The 20,867-nt window shown below is 34.5% G+C and overlaps 1 protein-coding gene across 2 annotated transcripts in view; it reads right to left on the bottom strand.

Annotated features, from left to right (window-relative positions):
• The window catches only part of BRD10 (bromodomain containing 10), a 51,058-nt gene that overhangs the window by 22,430 nt on the left and 7,761 nt on the right, over nucleotides 1-20,867 (bottom strand). For both annotated transcript variants that reach the window (XM_082074625.1, XM_082074626.1), the window contains exons 3-5: nucleotides 15,267-16,690; nucleotides 6,391-6,467; nucleotides 374-463 (exon numbers count right to left, since the gene is read on the bottom strand). In XM_082074625.1, the coding sequence (XP_081930751.1) occupies nucleotides 374-463; nucleotides 6,391-6,467; nucleotides 15,267-16,690 (1,591 nt within the window). The remainder of the gene's footprint in view (nucleotides 1-373; nucleotides 464-6,390; nucleotides 6,468-15,266; nucleotides 16,691-20,867) is intronic.

The following is a 20,867-nucleotide window of genomic DNA, read 5'->3' as shown; positions in this document are numbered from 1 at the left end:
TCACAGGAAGACCTGATTAGCACTGCATAAGCAGATATGAGAACTCTATTCTGTAATTGCTTGCTGGGTAAGAGTTCGTCATCAAGGAAGAATGACCACACATTTAATAAAAATTAACTACTTATTCCAAGATATTATGGCTATCCACATTTTATTTTGGCAGTGAAAAGTGTTAACACAGTTATGGAATTTACTCATAATAAAAACATTGTGAACAGAGCACAGAAAATATTAAGATTACAGTCTCCAGGTATTAACCTTACAAGGTTTCATGCAATTATTGAACAGGCATAAAATCTTCAGCTGACAGGCCTCTGCAAATAAATGCCACCATTTTATACCCATACAACATAAAGCTTTTAATGTCACATACCGATTTCTTTTTAAGGTCTTCCAGATCTTTGAGTTCATTCTCAATCTTTGTGATTAATTCCCTGAGTTCATCAAGATTAGTGCAAATAAGCTAAAAAAACAAATGAACACAAACACTTGGTAATGTGGGACTTGGAAAATGTACAATGAAGATAAATAAAATCTAAAAGCACATTATTACTTAGTGCCACCATTTGATATTTATTTTCTTATAGCATTTAATGTAAAAATAGGGCTTTTTGAAAGAAAGGAAATCTAACAGGAAAATGCTTCACTCAAACCATACCTCTGCTTGTGAGCTTCCATTTCAAGATCCAGGTATTTTCTTAAAAACCTTTGCAAATAATAACTACCAAGTCTGTCGCAAGTATAGTAATGAGCTGGAATAGATGTGAGTACCAAACAATGTGCTGGTGAATTAAAGTGTACTATCTTTGGACTACCCTGTGGTTATAACATAACTGCACAAGTTTTTCTTGAACATAACTTGACACATTCACAGAGTATTCCTGAAAGATAACCGAGCAATGTCTATCAAAACTACCTAACTAGGCTTCTAGAAAGTGTTACATTCTTCTTATTCCCATCTTTAGAAAGCAGGTTTCTACATTTTTCCTTTCAGAATATGCATGTTATTTTCTTGAAAGAAACCATCAAACAAAAGTAAAACATATTTTTTTAGCACAGCATCATTTAGGGCAATTAAAGAGTTAATAAACTTGAAATTATTATGCTGTTGGATTCTTTCAGGTTATTGCATGTTAAGACTTGCTTCTTTCTGAACACGCTTAGGTGGAAATTATTTCAGTACTACTGAAAACATGTTGAAATTATTTAATAAAACCAAATCTAAACAGGAAAAAAAAAAACCTACACAAAAACGCAAAACACAAAAATGCTTTTATCATACAACTGCTAATTTTTAAATTGTTTTTCCCAACCATATATTTTTTACTTCAATTACACCTGAAGTTTTACATTTGCGGCAAATTCATATTAAAAACCCCTTTGTTTCACTATTAAAACACAGAACTGACATTTTAAGCAAAATACATAAATTTCTGAAACCTCTAATGCATACATCCTGTTATTTTTGTAACACTTGTGTACATTTGAGAGTACCGGGAAATTTGGTGACTCAGACTGAAGTTTAAAATGTTCACATTTATCAAGTTTAAAACAGCAAATGAACAAGGAAATTGGCACTGTCTTGCTGTAGACAATGCATGTAAAATTAACTTGCAAAGCATTTCTCTTAACCCAGAAAATAGTATTATTATGTGTAAGTCTACTAGCTTAAACATGTCTGTCCTGCACTTAAAGAAGCTCCAAATACATAAAATATAAACAGAAGGCCAAATACCCATTCTTCTTTTCTCATCTGTCCTGCAAAGAAATCTATGATACTGTATTATTATACAAAAAGGTCCAAGTTTGTCACATCAAGCCCTTGACAGAAGTCAATAAAGGCATGGATAAAGGTTTTCCCTATACAATTATAAGCCCCTCTTTTGACTATATACTAGACAATTCATTTTTAAAATTTTATCACTGCTGCTTGTTTTCAGTGTATCATAGGCCAAAGATAAAGCAGAACAATTAAACAAACAAAGATACTGTCTTCATTTGCTAGAAGTGAGTGAATTTCTCTCTAGGAACCGATTTCTGGAAATGCAAGAGTTTGCAAGAAGAAGGATCATTTCACCACTATGTTAATTGAATGCTGTCCTGGACATACCAACTCTACCTTTGACTCTACCATGAAAAGCTATTACATGTCATCAGACAATTAATGCAGCCAAACTTTTCACAGGTCCTAGTCCTGTTTCTCATTTTCAGAACAGCCACTTGAGATATAAGGATCTGATTTGCAAAATTGTTAGTGTGTACCAATCCAAACTACGTCAATTGGAAAAAAAAGGCATGAAAACATAAAAAGTTCAGCTATCTTGGGGCTGGGGGTGACAGGGAAGAGAAATCAAATCTGAGTCCCAGTTTTCATCAGAAGAGGTGTACGTTTGAGGCTTTATATCTGTATGTCAATTGCCCACTGACAAAATAAGAAAGGTAACAGCAGCTCAGTTTAGCTGAGCTTTACTGCCAAAATGAGTTCAGTATTTGAAACATTCCAATACTGTACTGAAAACCACTATAAAAGGTTCAAGAATAAATTTATGTTTCTTCATTCCCAGGATTTGAGATTAGGTACTAAAGATGCACACTGGCTGGGAAGAAGCTATTTCTGAAACTTGTCTCACTTGGTTAACGTTTCCCATCTTACAGACTGAAGCCAGTTTTCTGAAGGAAAGGTGAAAAGAGCAGTAATAAGAAAGTGTAGTGCATTTCCTATCATTTTTATATGGAATCTAGCAGCTGTTTATCATAATGAGATTCTAATGTATGTTTCAGTGTTCTTTCCTCATGGGTGTTATTCCGCTGAATTTAGGAATTCAATTTTCTGCAAACAACACTGTCTTTCTAAAATGTTTTGTATGTTTTAACAGAGAAGTTAACATGAAGGCAAAAATAAAGGTATTGTTGCAATCTGGCAAACAATGATAGGACAAAGGGTAATGGGATCAAGCTGGAACACAAGAGGTTCCACTTAAATTTGAGAAAAAACTTCTTCTCAGGGAGGGTGACAGAGCACTGGAACAGGCTGCCCAGGGGGGTTGTGGAGTCTCCCTCTCTGGAGACATTCAAAACCCGCCTGGACATGTTCCTGTGCGACCTCACCTAGGCGTTCCTGCTCCAGCAGGGGGATTGGACTAGATGATCTTTTGAGGTCCCTTCCAATCCCAAACATACTGTGATACTGTGATCTTATCATTGTTTCACATTCTGATAGCTCACTGTGAGTTTTACATACTGCTCTTGAAGAATATGCATTCTAATCATCTATCACAATAAAAATAAAGGGAAAAAAAATCCTTTACAACTTACCAAAAGATTAGTCTCTATTCTCTAAAACATTACATGGTGGCTTAAAGATTCAGTTTGTCAATATAACCATTAATGTGCAAGTCATGTAATTAGTTACGTTCATGCTAACTACAACACAGACATTTTCAGATCAGACATAGCGCTTACTATATCCAGGCTTAATTTTCACAAGCAATAAGCATCCTGTTTTTCAACTGAATACAGTGGATAATTCAAGTATTTGGTTTTCCAGTAAATTTTCAAATTTGGTGTTCAACTTCAGTGTTAGGATACAATCTCGGATCTCACTAATCTCTCAAAGACTGTCATTCTCTCCTAGAAGTTCAAGCAGGGAAGAGAGGAAATCTCCTCCCATCCCCACACCCCCTTTATTTTTTTAGACAGGGACACCAAGCTTTTTTCCAGCTCAGGACACTCTTATGATCTGTTTCTCAGAATTTATAAATGAACTATTTATCATTATGAAAACAAATCTAATCTGTGGATCTATTCATAAATACAAACCTAGTCTACTCCCACAGATCACTGATACTCCCTCCTTTCCCCCCTTAACTTAAGCCAGTCTTTCAGAATAATTTTTACTCACTTCAGCGGGGTCTAGAGCTTAACATCAGGTTATCTGTGTAATGACTGTTAAATTATACTTTTCTATCCTATGAACCTGATCTTTTACTGCTGTCATCTCCATATGGAAAATGTCTAGACAGCCCCCTTTTGAGATCTGCATTTAACACAGACCACAGCTAATACAACTGAAACTGTTCTAACAGTTAAACAGAAAAGCTGAAGTTAGCCCAGTTCCTTAAAATGTCTGCATTTTTCTCTTAATTCTAGTACACGTAGGTCTATATAGCTACATATGAGGGGAAAGGAGGAAAGATTGAGACCAAGCACTTATTACCAAGCTTAAATATACTTTGTAACTGAAAAAGAAACCAGAAAAAGAGACTAGTACCCCTTCCGTAGAGCAATGTAATTACTGTCATTTCTTTAAAACATTAATGAGCAACAGTAATAAGAAGCTTGGAACCCAGAATTTCTTTTAAAAGAGGAAATCTGCAACAGCCAATGAACTCATGATCTGTGAAGCTGTAAACTCACTTCTCAAATGATTTTCAAAATATTAAGAACAGGACATGTTTTTTGTGTGTTTTTATTTGATAAAAAGAATTTAATTTGCATCTGCCTTTGTTTTGGTTTTGTCGTTTGTGTATTTGTTTTTTAAGCAGCCTCACTCTCAGAAATTAATACACATACAATTAAATCACATACAAGGAAGGAGTGATGTTCATTGTTCTATGCTCTTACTGCTTTGTTCATGACATTCAAACTAGAGAGCAGAAAATCTGTGCAGTGTTTCCTCACAAGGCTGTTTAAAAATGGCATTTTAAACGTTAGGATTAAGTAGTACAATTATCTCCTGGGGTTTTTTTTGTTAATAATTGCATTTAATGTACAATTTGGGTCACTGCACATATTACAACATTTATTAATACTAATTTTTTCAGCTTTAATGTCAAGTTACGATTTTCCAGGTAAAGGATCTAGCCTTACACATTTTCATTTATTTGCTTTCTTTCCAAAAGACCTGATCTTTACATATGCATAGCAATATCCTTATGGTTATACATACCCTCCCTGGCACACCTCATGAGGCATGTGTACACTCAAGTTGTCTTACCTAATATTTAAGAAACATATTCCTGCCTTCAAATAGTTACATAATTTCATTAAGTTTGGCCATACATGTATGTGGAGCAGAGTATCTTGAAGTGTACTTTACTAAGCTCTAAAATCTTACTAATAATCCAAATAGAAATGTTTTAATATTTGCAAATGCTTCTAATAGTCATACGCCCTGCCTGTACTCTTGAAAAAGGCAGGTTAAGTTGTTAAGAAGTTCTGTAATATGATTAAACTGCTCATATGAATCAATCTTGGCTTCATCTGAAACAGATATAAATCTAGCTTTGATCAAAAGACCCAGAATTATTCTGTTACATTTTAATTACAATTTTACATAGATTAAGTATAATAATGTTAATTTTACATTCAGATATGTAAATGTACAGTTTGCATTGGTTAGATAAAAAGCTGGGCTAAGTTTTAAGTAATGTTTTAGAAAGAATACTTAATGCAGTAGTTTAATATTGTAAAAGATTATTTCTAACCTAACCATGTACATCCATGGCATGCAGGTACTGTTCTGGGAAAAATACAACTATTTAGACACTGTACCTATTTTTTGGAGCTGCTAGTAAACATTTTAGTCACTACCATTATATAAATAAAAATCAGTGAACACTTAAATGTCAGTCTTTTCTCAATATTGGCTGTTACTAACCAATTTTATCACCAGAAATTCTACTAACTCCACCTGAAACACATTATCATCATAAATTGAATTAGTGTGAGGTTTTTACAGAACAGTCATGATTTAATGTGAGTCTATTGCTCAGGATAGCACAGATTGCTTTCTGAAAAAAAAAATACAGCAGAAGGAAAACTTAAATCCAAGGATAAATGCATACATAAACTGTGACTTAGAACTGAAGTAGTGTAACACTTCTATTCTAGTACCATAAGACAACATTATCATAATTAGCAGTCTTTTCTCAGTGCTCTCTGGTCTAAAGCTCACATGCAGGGAAGGGGTAAAAGTTGTAAACATGACGACCACAGAAGTCTACAATTTTTTTGTAAGTACTTCAGTAAATCAAGCTAGATTTCAATTCAAAGACCACAGTGTCAGAACTCCTACAAAACCCATGTAATGCTACCTTAAAAATGTCATTAACAACTCCAAGTTTTTACAGGTTTTGTCCTATAACAGATTATCTGGGATCTTAAACAACACTGTGAATGACTGTGTAAGCTACACATAATAAAAACACTAAAACATTCTCTACCAACAAAAGGCAAAATGCACTTTTAAAAACACTATCAGATTATTTTAAACTAGAAGAAGGAAATTAATTTTTTATTATTATTTCCAAGGTCTCTATCAGAAACTGAAGGGCTTATTTTACAGACTTTCAGATTTCAAGTGCTTAAAACAAAATTAAAATAATTTACCTGAAATTCCGGTAGGGTAGACTTTGTGACACCTTTCCTCTTCTTTGTGATTGGTTTTTTAGATACAGATTTTTTTCCTTGTAAAATTAAAAGAGAAAAGCTTCATAATGTTGTTTGTTGTACTTCATTACTAAAACCAAATTACATACAGACTTAGAAGTTAAACTATAGCTAACAGATGGCTGACAGTAAGTAAACATGATGAATCAGAATTAGACTCAGCAAAAGCAAATATCAAACTACAAGTATCTGTGTGGGACAGACAGTCTTTTGGAAGGAGTGGGGGGAAGAAAAATAGAAGGAAAATAAATAACAAACCCACTACAATGCCCAATACATATACCCTAAAAGTTTAAGTCATAAAAGAAACATTCTCACCACTGTTCTGAAAGGAGTGAAATCTACCACTTATGCCATGAACTTACCCACCACATTTGGTTCACTGTAAAGTGAACCAGACATTAGGGTCTGGGACCTTTACAGCAAAAAATACATGCAATGTCCAGAAATCCTCAAGTGTACATACTGGAGTTACCAAAGAAATCAGATTACTGATTTGTTTTTTTTCTGGCTGTGCAAAACCTAACATTTTAGGAGAAAGCAAACACTTTCCTGTAATGCCCTTCACACCCAACTGTGCTATATAAGAACATGGATGTAACTAAAAATCTCCTTAAAGGTGAGGCAAGTGGTTTACTGCCTATAGTATCAGGGTTCATAACTCACATTTCTCAAATCAAGTAGGTATGTTGTGAAGCCATGTATGCAAGATAGTGGAATTTCTTAAATGCTTACTTCTACATTCACATGGTAAACTGAAAAAAGATCACTTTTGATCTGTTCATTCAGAACAAAACCACCACTTTAAGATTACCACTGTGCGTGAGCACAGTGCAGTTCTAAACAAGAATTTAAAACCTTAAAAAATTAAAAACAGACAAACAAAAAATATAAAGTATGTGGAATTAATTGTCAAACAGAATCATTACAGGCACTTGGTAATAATACAAGTGCAGGTAGATTTGATACTTATATTAATGAAAATACTGGCAGGAATTGCATTTAATTTTTTCCTAATAGATGTTTGCTTGTGTGTACAAATGCATATGTACATATACATACACCTATAAACTGATGCCTAGGCATTTATATTTTCAGTTTATTACAGTGAGTTTCCTGAACATCTTACCTGAATCTGAAATAAAGAGCACTTAAGAGACAGGTCACAGGACTCAAAGAATAGAGATTTGAAATTCTATATAAAATTAAACCATCTAAAAATCAGTAAATCAAACTCGATTTGAAACTCCACATTCTGAACTTATAACAAAAACTTATTACAAAATTTAAAATATCAAAAATAAATATTCACGGATTTCCCACTACAGAACAAGTGACAAAACAGAGAAGCATGTTTATTAAAACAATGACCCAAACATTTTGACAATGGATGAAAAAAGCTGACATTTTTATAACATTTTATGAATCCAGCTGCACTGAAAACATAATTGTTGGAATTAAGAACAGTGCTGTCCATTAAATGAACTAAAGCAGACATTTAATACAAGCTTTCTTGACAAACTGACTAAAATAGAATTCTGGTCACATGGTAGTTCCTTGCTACAGCCCTGTAAAAGAATGTTAGCTGGTCAGAACATTAAGGGATAAAAACATGGTGCAGCAAGTCTGTCTTGCTTCCTTACAAAAGAAAGATTTGAATATGATTTACATGAAAATTTTCATTTTATTTGGATATTTTCAACACACTTTCCAGAAAACATTTACTGGAATATTTTCAGCATCAGGTGCTGAATGATGCAATGCACTTCAAAAAATAACAGAGGTAACAGAAATATACTCCCTTTCCCCCAGTATTTCCTGCTGAAAAAGCGGTGAAAATTGTTAGGAAGAATTGTAACTGATTACAAAAAAATAAAGCAAATATTTCTTCCTTTGCAGCAGCATCTGAAAAGCATGCAGTTGGGAAGATATGGGGTAACAGACAGAACAAGAATTTAAAAAATATATAGAACCACAGAGAAGATAAGCCTGAACTTCTGTGTAAACTGAATCAAGGAAAAAATGTCTTTGAAAATAGTGTATGACATATGGGTTATCATAAAACTCGTCTACTATAATACATGTATCATAAGCCATGACTCCCAGGCTGACATCTGCCACTGCACTAGCAATCTTCTTGTACAGTGCAGCAACAATCTCTTTCCTACTTCACGACTATATACATCAGATGTTCTACAACACAGGCACATATCTCATACTAAAAAATACAAAAACACTACAGATATTTGTAAAATGTGAGAGTATTAATAGATACATATATAGAGAGAACTAACTTTGGCAAACTCATCTTCTACCTTAATAACCTCCTTATAAAATACCAAATTGAAGTTCAAAACAAGTTACAGAATTATTACTGATAATCTCTCTCTTTTAAAAAAAGTTATCTCTGGTTTTCCAAAAATAGTACTTCTCATTTGCCAGGTTTTAAAGAAAAAATATTCTTTAATAGCTTATCAAGGGAAAAACCCTAAAGATTATAACAGAAAACTTCTTTTTAGTATTCTTGAGACAACGCAGCTGCACCTGTGTCCAGTTTCCAATTCGCTTACCTTTAAGTGGAAAAATCTTTGGATATAATTAACCAGGGATCATATTGCCACAATAAAAATCTACCTAGATCTGTTAGTATAGATTCTCAGACCACAAGATGACATGTTCAGCAAAGCCAACAGCAATGGTAAAGGATGTCAGTCTGTACCAGCTACCTGCTGTTGGCCCTGGTAGTATTACCACACGAACACTTCAGCTTTGCCACCACAGAACAGTCACTTAGCTTCAACTGCCAAACTGAGGTGGACATAAATTCTGTATCAAGGTAAAAATCACTAAGGGGTTCAACAGGCATCTACTGTGAGTGGCAACTTGCCAAACCACTCCACAGAGGTCAGCTAGAGCTGCTTTGCCTGTGAACCTAGGTAAAGAAAGTATTTTAAATGGCTTAAATTACTTTAACAGATGAAGTAAGGTTAACGGTTGGACTAGATGATCTTAATGGTCTTTTCCAACCAAAATGATTCAATGATTCTATGTTTCTGACAGCAGCTAGACACATATTGAACCACAGTACACTGTACTTTTCAGTGCATACTCAATGTACAATTATGCTTAATTGCTGACTGAATGCAATCAGAGTTAGAGAAACACACCCTAAGAAATAATGAAGAAAAAAGAAATATTTCTAATAAGGAAGCTGATAAGCATTATCTCTTCGGGTCACCTATTCCAATTTAACACACCCTGCTTGCTTCCCACTGCTCTGTCTCCAGCTTTTACTAGCCATACTTCATAAAATACTTAACAAGAATCCTACACGTAGACAAAATGATAATGGAATTCCAGTATAAGAATTCTCAGAGAGGAAAGGGAGAACAGAGGATTGATAAATAGATGTCCATCTTTAGAGGCCTTCAAGATATAGCTACACAACGTCACAGCTGACTTGATTTGGTATTTCTGACAGTCCTGCTTCAAACACGGAATCACAGAGAGTGATCTCCAGATGTTCTTTCAAACAGCTTTTCTATGGTTCTGTGATCCGCTGAAAGACTACCCTGCAGATTACACACATACTAGTATGAAATACCTAGGAATCCATAACTCAGGACTGCACTACACAGAAGGAAGTCAGATAATGCTTCTGTTCAATCTACGTCTTCACACTTCTCCCTAACCATGTAAGAATGAAATGAGAAAAATACTCTCCATCAAAACAAATTAAGAGTTTCCCAAAGTAAAACAAGAAGTCCAAAGAAAATAATGATCTTGAAAAAGCTGAAGAGGTCTTCTTCAAGAGCTGCAACTACACAGAAGTTGTTAGGCATATCATCTTGAAGCACTAACAATGTCATCCTTATACAGCAACAGCTACAAACCTAAATTATTTTTGCAAAGTAAAGAAATACTTGCTTTGACAAGTAATTAACAAATATTTTATAAACACTGATAAGTAAATATAGATTTACTCTTTACTCTTTACTGTTTCCACTATAGGGCAATTCTTGTAATAAAGATTATAAGTTTTACTTCTTTTTTATACAAGGTTACATTTCAAATATAGTCAACACTTCTTTGGGGAAAAAAAAAAAAAAAAGCGCTTTCTTCCCCCTTGCCAGAACCATAAAATAGCATTACTGAATTAAAAAAAAAAAAAGTTTGTATTCAAATATATGCATATCAGAAGTGCAAGTGGAACTGTTCTAAAGCTAGGAAATGTTAGCCTGTGTAACCTTACATTCACTCACTAACGTGACATTACCGTGCCACAATTACTAATTATGTCTCCACACTGCCTCTTCCAACAGGCTTCACATCTCACATGTGTTTCAGTTCAGAGGGGAAGAGACTACAAGACATCTTACCCTGGACAGAGGGTATAACTTTCAACAAATACACGCCACTTCATTCTCTACCAGAGAATAAAGGGAAAATACACAATGACTTTATTCATCAATCAAACTACAACAAATCTTATCCTAAATTAGACTATAATTCAGTTATCAGTGAATATAAACCAAAACTCTTCCTTGATTTGAGGTAATATTTCTCTCCAATAACATTCTACCAACTTGTAGCTAGAGCTGGTAGCATAGAAGCCTAAAAGCTCAATTTGCACATTTCCTGACTTTACCTCCTGAAACAAACCACTTGGGTAGTAAATTGAAACAAGAACGCTGTCAAAACACACAAAATTTGTGGTAAAGGACAGTGCAGTCATGTAACATTTTAGCTATCATGCCATTGTTTTTTCTGAATGAAAACAAACTTCATCTTGTGGCAGCAATTATGTAAAATATGGGTTTTCCACAGGAAACTTAGTTGAACAAGACCTTCATCTGCCAAAAAAGCTGGAAACTGTATTAAGCAGGGGAAAAGTAACATTAACTCAGATGCTGCCCTGTCCACCCTGACAGTGTTTGGTGCTTGATGGATGAGCATGAAAACCTGTTTAGTGAGTACTGGTAAAAGCTAGTAACAGAGGTTAGTCAAAGCATTAAAGTGAATGTGAAACAAATGCTATTCTGAGAAAAGGTGATTTCAAAGTAGGTGAACATTGTACTGAAAAGTACTGAAATATAGGTACTGTTTGAAATGGTGTATTCCCAGTTTCACGTGTGACTCAGTCTCAGAGTAAAGACTTTATATAACAAACCAAAACTAAACCAAAATTAATGACTAAAATAATTCAAAGTTGAACAATTTTTACCTTACTGCTTTTTAATTTTAATGCTAAATTAATGAAGATCATGATAGGTGGATGGGAAGAAATATGACTTAGTAGTTAATACTGTTTTGAGTTATCACCTGTTCTAATCTCAAGTCCAAGAGATTGGATTATTTTGTATTTTTGACTGATGGTTAAGAGCTGTTTTTTAATTGATTTTCCTTTCACATAATTGTCATCAAGTAATTTGTTAGACAAACTTGTTGCTGAAAGTAAAAAAACAAACCCAGATCTACAGATCTTTCATATTTATTCCTTTTAAGTAACATCACTGCTGGAAAACCTCTGTTCTAAAATTCACTGGAAATCAACATTTTATTAACCAAGAGTCCCTTAGCCAGAACTGAGAAAATTCTTAGATATTACTTAAGTTCAGTATGTCCAGAAGATGTCTACCTGCCGTAGCTTTTTTCTTTCGAGTCAAAATAAATTCCACAGATGGTATAATTGAATAGATGAGCAGACAATTAGCAATGTAACATAAAAACTAGGGCCTGGACACTAGTTATGAGCATCCAAATACCTACTAGGGAGTTTAGATGCAACTAAAACAGAAGCCATCTCAAGTTGGTCTTCTTATCTGAGGGTGAAGAAGGGGGAAAAAATAAATAAATGATACTTTACATCTCTTCTAGTCCTATTTTAGTGTAGACAAATAAAAGAGTAAGCCACAGAAATGCTCTTGACATCTGTAAATTACCTCAACAAGGACAACACAACCCATGTGTAAGTTATCATAATATAAATCCTCTTGACTTGAAAACAGGAACACTTTTACAGACCTAGTAAAACTTCCTGTGATAAACTATGATATTTGAGTCCTCATGGCTCCTGTTAGAAGAACAAAAGTAATGTCAACCCATGCTTCAAATTATAAGGTGACAACATAATTTTTTATTATATTTTTTAATTATTTTTATTAAAAATTATTTTAATAGGAATTTTTAATAAAAATCTATTTATACCACATATGCAACAGAGCCTCCTTCCCCTAGATGTGGAAATAGATGTTTTTGACATCAAACACTAACTCAGTAGTATTTGCCATGGTAAAATAAAGTTGTTAGCCCCTCCAACTGCAAGAATTCTTGTTTTCTCATTACATTTTAGCAGCAGCTCCACTGTTCTCAAACTGACAAACTGGCTTGAATTTTCCTGTTCACAAATTTGCAAGACACATTTAATGTCTTTCAAAGATTTGGCAGTTACCAAGCACATCCTTTTTTTCCACTTTTTTTTCTCCTAATCTTCTATCTTACTCCCAACAGCTCCTCTTTTAGAAAATGTAACTTGTAATCATCTGGAAAATGAAGCATTACTATAGACTTTTGAAGTTCCACAGTGACACAAGCACATGATTTTACATAGTCAAAACAACAAAGCAGGTCTGAACAAGTGCACTAACAATGCCAATTCATGGAACAATTTAAGCAAACCCAGTAAAACTTCAGTGGTACATGTTTCTGAAGATATTGACACTGTAGCTTAATGCATTCAGTACATTGTTACAACTTGGCAGAATACTTCATTTAATGTTTTCAACACAGTTAACAGACTGATCGAGATGTAGAGGCTAGACCACTACAACCAAGTTGTTACAACTCTGAAGACAAAAATGACCATGAAACTCCCACGGACAGTACACCAGACACTACAAAACTGCTGCTAGGCTGTTAGATTAATTTCTTCACATTCAAGCAATGCTTGATTTCATACACAAAATATAATGGTACTTTATGAAATAAAATACACTGTGAAAGAGACTTTAAGCAGGTGGACTGCTAGAATCTTTCAGAGCACAAGCATAGGGTACATGAATGCTCTTCAACTATGGCAACCTCCCATGACACTGCTATGTTCTCCAGTAAGGTTTGCTCACAATAGTTACCGGAATTTTTCAGCTCAAAACACCCCGCACAACCAGTCTACATTCATGAACAGTAACCCGAGTGTGCCACTGCTACAGCAAGTCAGGAATGTGCAAATCATCTGAACAGAAACATGAACTGTGACTTAAACTTACATGTAGCTGCCTTAGAGAACCAATAGGGGGAAAAATCACCTTGTTAAAAAATAAGGAAAGGTACACACTTTTACTTTCCTGATACTCCCTTCTACCTCCTGTACTTTTAAAGAACATTGTAAAGAGTGCTTATCGCTATGGTCAGATTTAAACCAAGTATTTTTGTGAATTCAGAATAAGTTTGAGTAAATCTTAAGCCTACAATGTAGAACAGAGGAAATCCTTAAAAGAAGATAAAATTTCAAATGACCTTTGAGAAATACTACTTAACCTTAATCATTATGAAACATTACAAAACAATAAGGCACTAGCGTTCATCCAATCCTATTCTATCCATTTCAGCCTAACAGTTACAGGACTAATGGACACTTAGCAAGCATAGGAAGAAAAGCTCTTTCTCCTAGTACTGTAATGTTTCAGGAAAATTTTCTCCAGTGAGGTCAATATTTGCAATGAAGAAATATTCAGAATAAAAAGGGAAATGTCTCAACATAGTAAGAGATAAAGGACAAGAGAGTACCAGAACAAATAGGACCCTTCATATCATGCCCAGGACAATGCCTGTCACCTGCAGATGAAAAACATTTTATTTCCTCCACCTGAATGGAAACAAGCGTGCCATCTGAGTATAACTGAAGACTCTCAGATCCAGTAGATCAAGTAGACATGGGAAAACTAAAAGTGGAGAAGAGGAATTTCCATCATTTCTCATTTAACAGACACATATAAGGTCTCTGTGCAAACAGAATATGTAAGAGTAAACTTTGTTGCTTTTTTCTGGATTTCCACCTGCAGTGACACATCTTCCCATCTGAAACTGACAACAAAAGGGAGTAATACTATACCTGCAGCATTCCCTGATGAAAATATGTACCTTTGAAAGCTAAGTTCAGATTATTAACGGTATATGGTACTGGTCTACCACTACAGATGCATATTTTTAACAAAACTATACAGCATTTTGTATATTAAATTACCTCTGACAATGTTAGGCTCCTTATGACAAAATATCAAATTGGAAAAAGCAGAGGTATACGGCATTCTACTACTAAATTTACTATGCAGTTTAGCGTGGAAAAAAGAATGTTTTGACATAAGACCCCCTGGACATGTTCCTGTGCAACCTGTTCTAGTGCATCTGCTTTAGCAGAGGGGTGGACTATCACAGATGATCTCCAGAGGTCACTTCCATTCTTGACCATTCTGTGTGATTCTATGATAAAATGACTTCAAGCTACAAAGCTACACTCTCAGATGCAAACCAGTCAGTCAGATTCATTCTCCTAAATACTTTTTGTAACCAACCCACTCTCTTGCAGTGAATTGTGATCTCTATAGATATATTCTGCAAATGAATCATGGTTTAATCAGCTACTCAGCCTGCTTTATATGCTCATGTTACTGAATGAGAAACTTTCACATTAAAATTAACATCAGACAATAAAGCTGTCCTGTTTCACAAAATAAAACGCATTCTAACCAGGTTAATTAAAAAAAAAAAAAAAAAAAGTATCCTCCTAATTTTCACTAGAGGTAAAAATGCCAGCTTACCAGATTTGTGCTTCTTGTGTTTTGCTTTCTTTTTAATTATAAACAACTTGTTCTGGATCTCAGATTTGTAAGATTTGAATGGATGAAGATGAATCTCACGCTTTCTTTGCAAGTCATCAAGTTTTCTCTGTAGATTTTCATTCAGAATATCTTTCAACTTCTTTTTTTTCTTTTTCTTCTTTTTTGCCCGTAACTTAATTAGTTTCTTATTATTTTGCATCAAGTTCTCTAGCACTGTTTCTTTAGCAGATTCGTGGTAATTTATCTCTTGATTGGCATTATGAGTGCCATTGACATGCATTTGGCAAGCTTTCAGCATGTTCTCCTTGAATGGACTGATTTCAGCTTTTACTCTGGCCATTTCAGCACGATCTTGTCCATTCTCCACAGCCTTTATGTCTCCTGAACCAGGGTGAGCGCCCATATCAACAATCTCTCCAGAACTAATCAAATTCCTCAAGTTCTCTTTATAGCAACCAGATCTGTTGATGTCGTAGGCTGCTGAAGTCTTGATTTCACAGTTAATCTCATCTGCAGTTATTCTAAAGGTATCTAAATGTGGGTTTTTTTCTGGACAGATAACAATGGAGTCCATACTTCTCTCTACTTCTGTCTTGGAATGATGCTCTTCTCTGCCACCAGAACTGACCTCCCCATTGCTTTTGCTTACATATTCATGTTTTACTTTCTCCAATTTAATACGTGACACTTTTTTAACTTTGATGGTAGGGGATGGGAATTCAGGAGCCTGGAAAGGTTTTTGTTTGTAAATCCGAACATCTGCACCACAGAACTGAGGAAAATGAACATAGGCATTCTCCAAGCAGTCATAACCAAGAATCACTTCTCTACATTCGTGGATAGGCTGACCTAGCACAGCATCCTGAACATCCTTTTGTGTTTCATACACAAAATCACAGAGACCTTTCAACAGCCACACTTTTTGGTAGAATGGTAGCTCATGAAATGGTTTTTTCTCCAAGGGACTAACTTCTCCAAGGACTTTGAAAAACTGAGGACACAATCCAAGTTTTTCTGCAGAACTGTTAGGATTGTCAGTCTGCCCTACAACAGTATACCAGTGTTGTACTTTCCGTCTGAGAGCTGCTTCCCAAGTCCTGTAAGAAAGTGTAGGCCTGCGATGTAACGTAGATCTGCGATGAGGAGGACTTAACAAAGAAGTCATTATTTTGGATAAAAAAGCGTTACACTGAGGCATCAGAAGGCAACGTTCCAATTCATAGAATACTATTTCAGGTAAATTTAAAATCTGTTGTGCTAAACAAAGAAAATGACCAATAGCTGGAATCTCCCACATTGTCTCCATCCTTGTAGGTGCTGCTTGAGCTAAAAGTGACTTTTCCCATTCTTCTATTTCTTTTTGAGTAGCTTCTTCTGCTTCTTTTCTTTCTTGCTCTCTCAGCCTATTAAAAGAAAGTTCATGACAATTCAGATACCAGGTGAACAAAAAGAAACTGGGGAGAAGAAAATCAGAAGTACAGTATGACAAACATACTTATCTCGAAGTAAGAAAGAATACAGTTCACTAAGTTTTAACTCAGTTTGTCTTACTTTGGATTATGCAATACATCATTCCAACAAAATGGGAAATGATAGTCTCTTATTTCTATCACTATTAATAAAAGGGGAAAAGGTAAGAAAAAGAACTGGCATATATCAATAGCTCAGGTGGTTTTAGATTTTGTATTCAAATGTGTTTCCTTCCCCAATCCTTTTTGGCAGGATTAAGTATTTTCACCAAACTATCTATATAAAAATATCTGAAAACAAATTCCAGATAAGTTGTGCTTTCAGATGGTTGCCCTGTAGCTTCTGCCACCTACCTTTTAATTCCCTTCCTCAGTACTCAAGTATACACGCCTAACTGTTAAGTGTTTCATTCACATACAAAATCCATTTTCCCTCACACTCAGAGATGTGTTACTAGTTGATTAGCAATAGTGGTCAAAAAGGAAATTAATATCAGGATGCGTGGAGAAATGTGACAGAAAATAACACCAGAAATAAAATGTCATTACATTAAAAAATGATTTGCCCTCACCTGAAAAACTATATTCAGTTCTGGTTGCCCTATCTAAAAAAAGGATACTGCAGAAATAGAGGGTAGTCAGAGAAAAATATCATCAGCAATCAAAGGCCAGTAAAAACTTCTGAAAAATCTGGGAGGCTACACAAAACACCAGCAAGAGGAAACCTGACAGCAATATACAAAACTTGGAACTTCTATTTACTTTCATTTGTAAATTCATCATTAAATTTAAAGGGAACAAGTTTAAGAGGAAGAAATGCTTCTGCTTCTGATAACCAATGGCCAGTAGCTTACCATCTAACTTAATAGAACACAGGATATGTTAATTCAGTTCCAAAGTGAAAAAGATTACATTTGCATCTATCACAAGAATATCAATAGTTAGCAGAAACAGGAGGGATTTTTCTTCAATGCTGCAACGGTAAACTAACATTTTTGCCCCAAGGCATGATCAGATTCTGAAAGACAGGATTAGGATACAGTTGTACTTACAGGAAAGTTTTTCTAGAGCTCATGCAAAGCTTCTCATGTATTTTTCTCTGAAGCTTCTATCACTGACCACTGCTAGAAACAGTCACCTGCATACATCACTAATGTGACCTGCTGCTGGAATTTACATGTCCTTATTTCCAGATTGCTAACCTCCAACTGTGTTTCTTCATAAACAAGTAGCAAATAAATGCTATGCATCCATTCAAAGCATCTGTGCTTTCCAAATTGAGCCAAAAAGTAATGGTATATTAAAATCTTTCTTTTGACGAAGTGAAGCTAATAGTTGCTTCTAGCATGAAGAATGTGTATTTTAAACATTAAGTATTGATTAGCTATCTCAATAATGTAAAAAATGTGACAAACATAACTTAGCCCACATTTTAGTGTCAATGCAGGAGAAATAGGCCATGACCACAAACTTAAAATTCACATTCTCTGTATATGCAAAATGACATATAATACATCCTTGTTATTTATGTACCTATCAAATGCGGAAAGACAGATTCATGTGAAACACAAAATTAAAATGTAAATAGAAACAGGACAGTAAACTCTCTACTTTACTCTCCCAATACAGCATTAATTTAACCATATCATGGATGGGATCTAAAGACAAAATGCCACTTTGCAGCACTAATTTAAACATATAACAAATGTTGTCTAACAACAAAACCTCATTTGCCATTCTAGGCAAAAAAACTAGTAAATTCAACAGTACTACTTGCACAGGTAAACTGCACATTTTTTCTTATTCTGCTTTCAATTTATTTCCATGTGTTAATATTGCATTAGTATAATAAATAAAAATAACTAAAAAAACCCAAAACCAACAAAAAACCAACAACAAAACAATCAACCAACTAAACAACAAAACCAAAGCAAAACAAAACTTACAAGTGGGGCAGAGGAAGAAACCATATTAAGTAAAAAGTGTTTTCAAAAATAAATTTCAAAGCACTCCTGAATCCCAGTCCCTCCTCCCTCCTAACAGTTAAACATACTTCCAAATAACCTGCTGCCTCCAGATAAGTGAAAACTCTATTAAAATAGTATAGGAATAAGCTTGAATATTAATAGACAGTGAGACACAACATTTGTAGAAACAATCATACTTCAGAACTGTTCAATAAAAATACAGGTTATAGATATTCTAAAATATCGTCTCTGCAAGCAGTTTCAACTTATCAATTAATAATTTAAATTAAAGTAGAATTCTCAAAATAAATACAAGACAGATCCACCTCTGTCTTATACTTCAGAAAATAGCAATCATTAAACTATTTAAAAGATATTTTTAAAAAAACATGTTGTTTCACCTGCAAAAAAGTTCAACTTTTTTTTTAAAGCTACTACTTTATCACAATATCTGTAGTCAATCTATTCTCAGTAGACACCTATTATCAGTAGACATTCAGGAAAAAAATTAAATAATAGCACACTTTCATACAGTAATTACTGGAGTCCTCCTACTAGGTGCTCATCTTTTGGAGGGCCTAGCTTTTTCCCCAAGTGATTTCTGAGAGGGAGGAAGGGGGTGAGGAGCGGAGAGGAGGTGGGGCAAGGGAGTGGGGGTGAAGAGTGAGAAAAATTTTATGTATTTGGCAGGATAAATAACCTTACACTGAGAAATTCTCTGGACAAATGTACTTGGCTTTAATGCTCAAAGCAATTGTATTAAAAACACCACCACCACCACCCCACACATTGTTTCATACTTCTATTTACACTTATCAGGAATTTGTTTCCAGACATGTATTGTGTTTACAAGAACAACACAAAGCTACTGTAAGGTCAAGATGACATTTCCAGACTAACAAAGGACAAACACATGCCTAGAACACATCTGCAGCAGATGTTCTGCAGCTTGAGTGGATAAAACCATAACTTTAAAACTCAGTGGACATGCTCCCCAAGGAGAGACACCACCTCAAACAGAGTCCACACATCACTCCCCACTTTTCTTATAATTTTCTCCCTTAAGACAACAGACATATCTCACCAGCTAATTCCTTCACACTTGCAGCAAGAAATTTCACTGGAAGGGAGAAGATGCAAAACTAGATTGTACTTTTTTTCCTCCCAATTACTACTTCTAACTCACTTCAGTGTTGAGTAATTTTTCACAGGTAAAAGGTAAGGCATTGGAACTCTAATGACAGGTACAGAGAACTGTTCTAATTCTACAGTGATTCGTTTCTACAAACTTACTTATTACAAAGTAAACTAGAAAGCTATGTACAATATAGCAATATTACACATTATTCTAAATGAAATCAAGATTTAATAGTCAGAAGTAATTTAATTTAGAGATGCCCACATGACCTTCATTCTGTATCTGTAATGTCTTACATTATATTGTGACATATTCTATATTTTTCCATTGGACCCAGTTCATTCATGCTCACAACATTCTCGTAAAAGGCAAAATCGACTGTATAAGCAAACCTCATTCTACAATTTGCTAATTTAAATTACTAACTTGCACCCAGAAACAAATTCTTTAAGTATTTTAATGAATATGTCTGAAACTTATCCCACGAGCATGTTTTCAGAGATGGTGAAAACAGACCTGCTTAGCATGATTTTCAACAAACCAAAGTCATACAGACACTTAATTGCCATTGAAAACAACCAGTTAATTACCTATCATTCACTGGTGGTTTTAAAAATTTCAGTAGGTATATATTATGCCTCTATGCTTCAGTATCTAAATGCCTCTAAATCAGCAAAAATTTCCAGTTACATAATAATTCCACAAATACTTATTGTTAGCTAATATGTAGCTCAGTATTGGTTTGTTACTTAATTAGTATGTAACAAAGCAGCTGAGAAGAACCTCATGGAAATGTAACTAATAATCCAAAGATGATATTAAACATTCTGATAATGAGAACAATTGAACAAAAGGAAAGCTTATAAACAATACTGACAAGAAAAGTAAATCTGATGTTGTTATACATGTCTTTAGGAGAGAAAAAGTGCTTTTTGCTGCTGTACAGAAAATATTAGTTGCAAAATGGTGAAATCAGCTTTGCAAAGACACCTCATTTTTTACATAT

Source organism: Streptopelia decaocto (genome assembly GCF_964273445.1).
Source record: "Streptopelia decaocto genome assembly, chromosome: Z".
NCBI lineage: Eukaryota > Metazoa > Chordata > Aves > Columbiformes > Columbidae > Streptopelia > Streptopelia decaocto.
The sequence above is the reverse complement of the archived record's forward strand: the minus strand, read 5'-3'. Positions and strand labels throughout refer to the sequence as shown.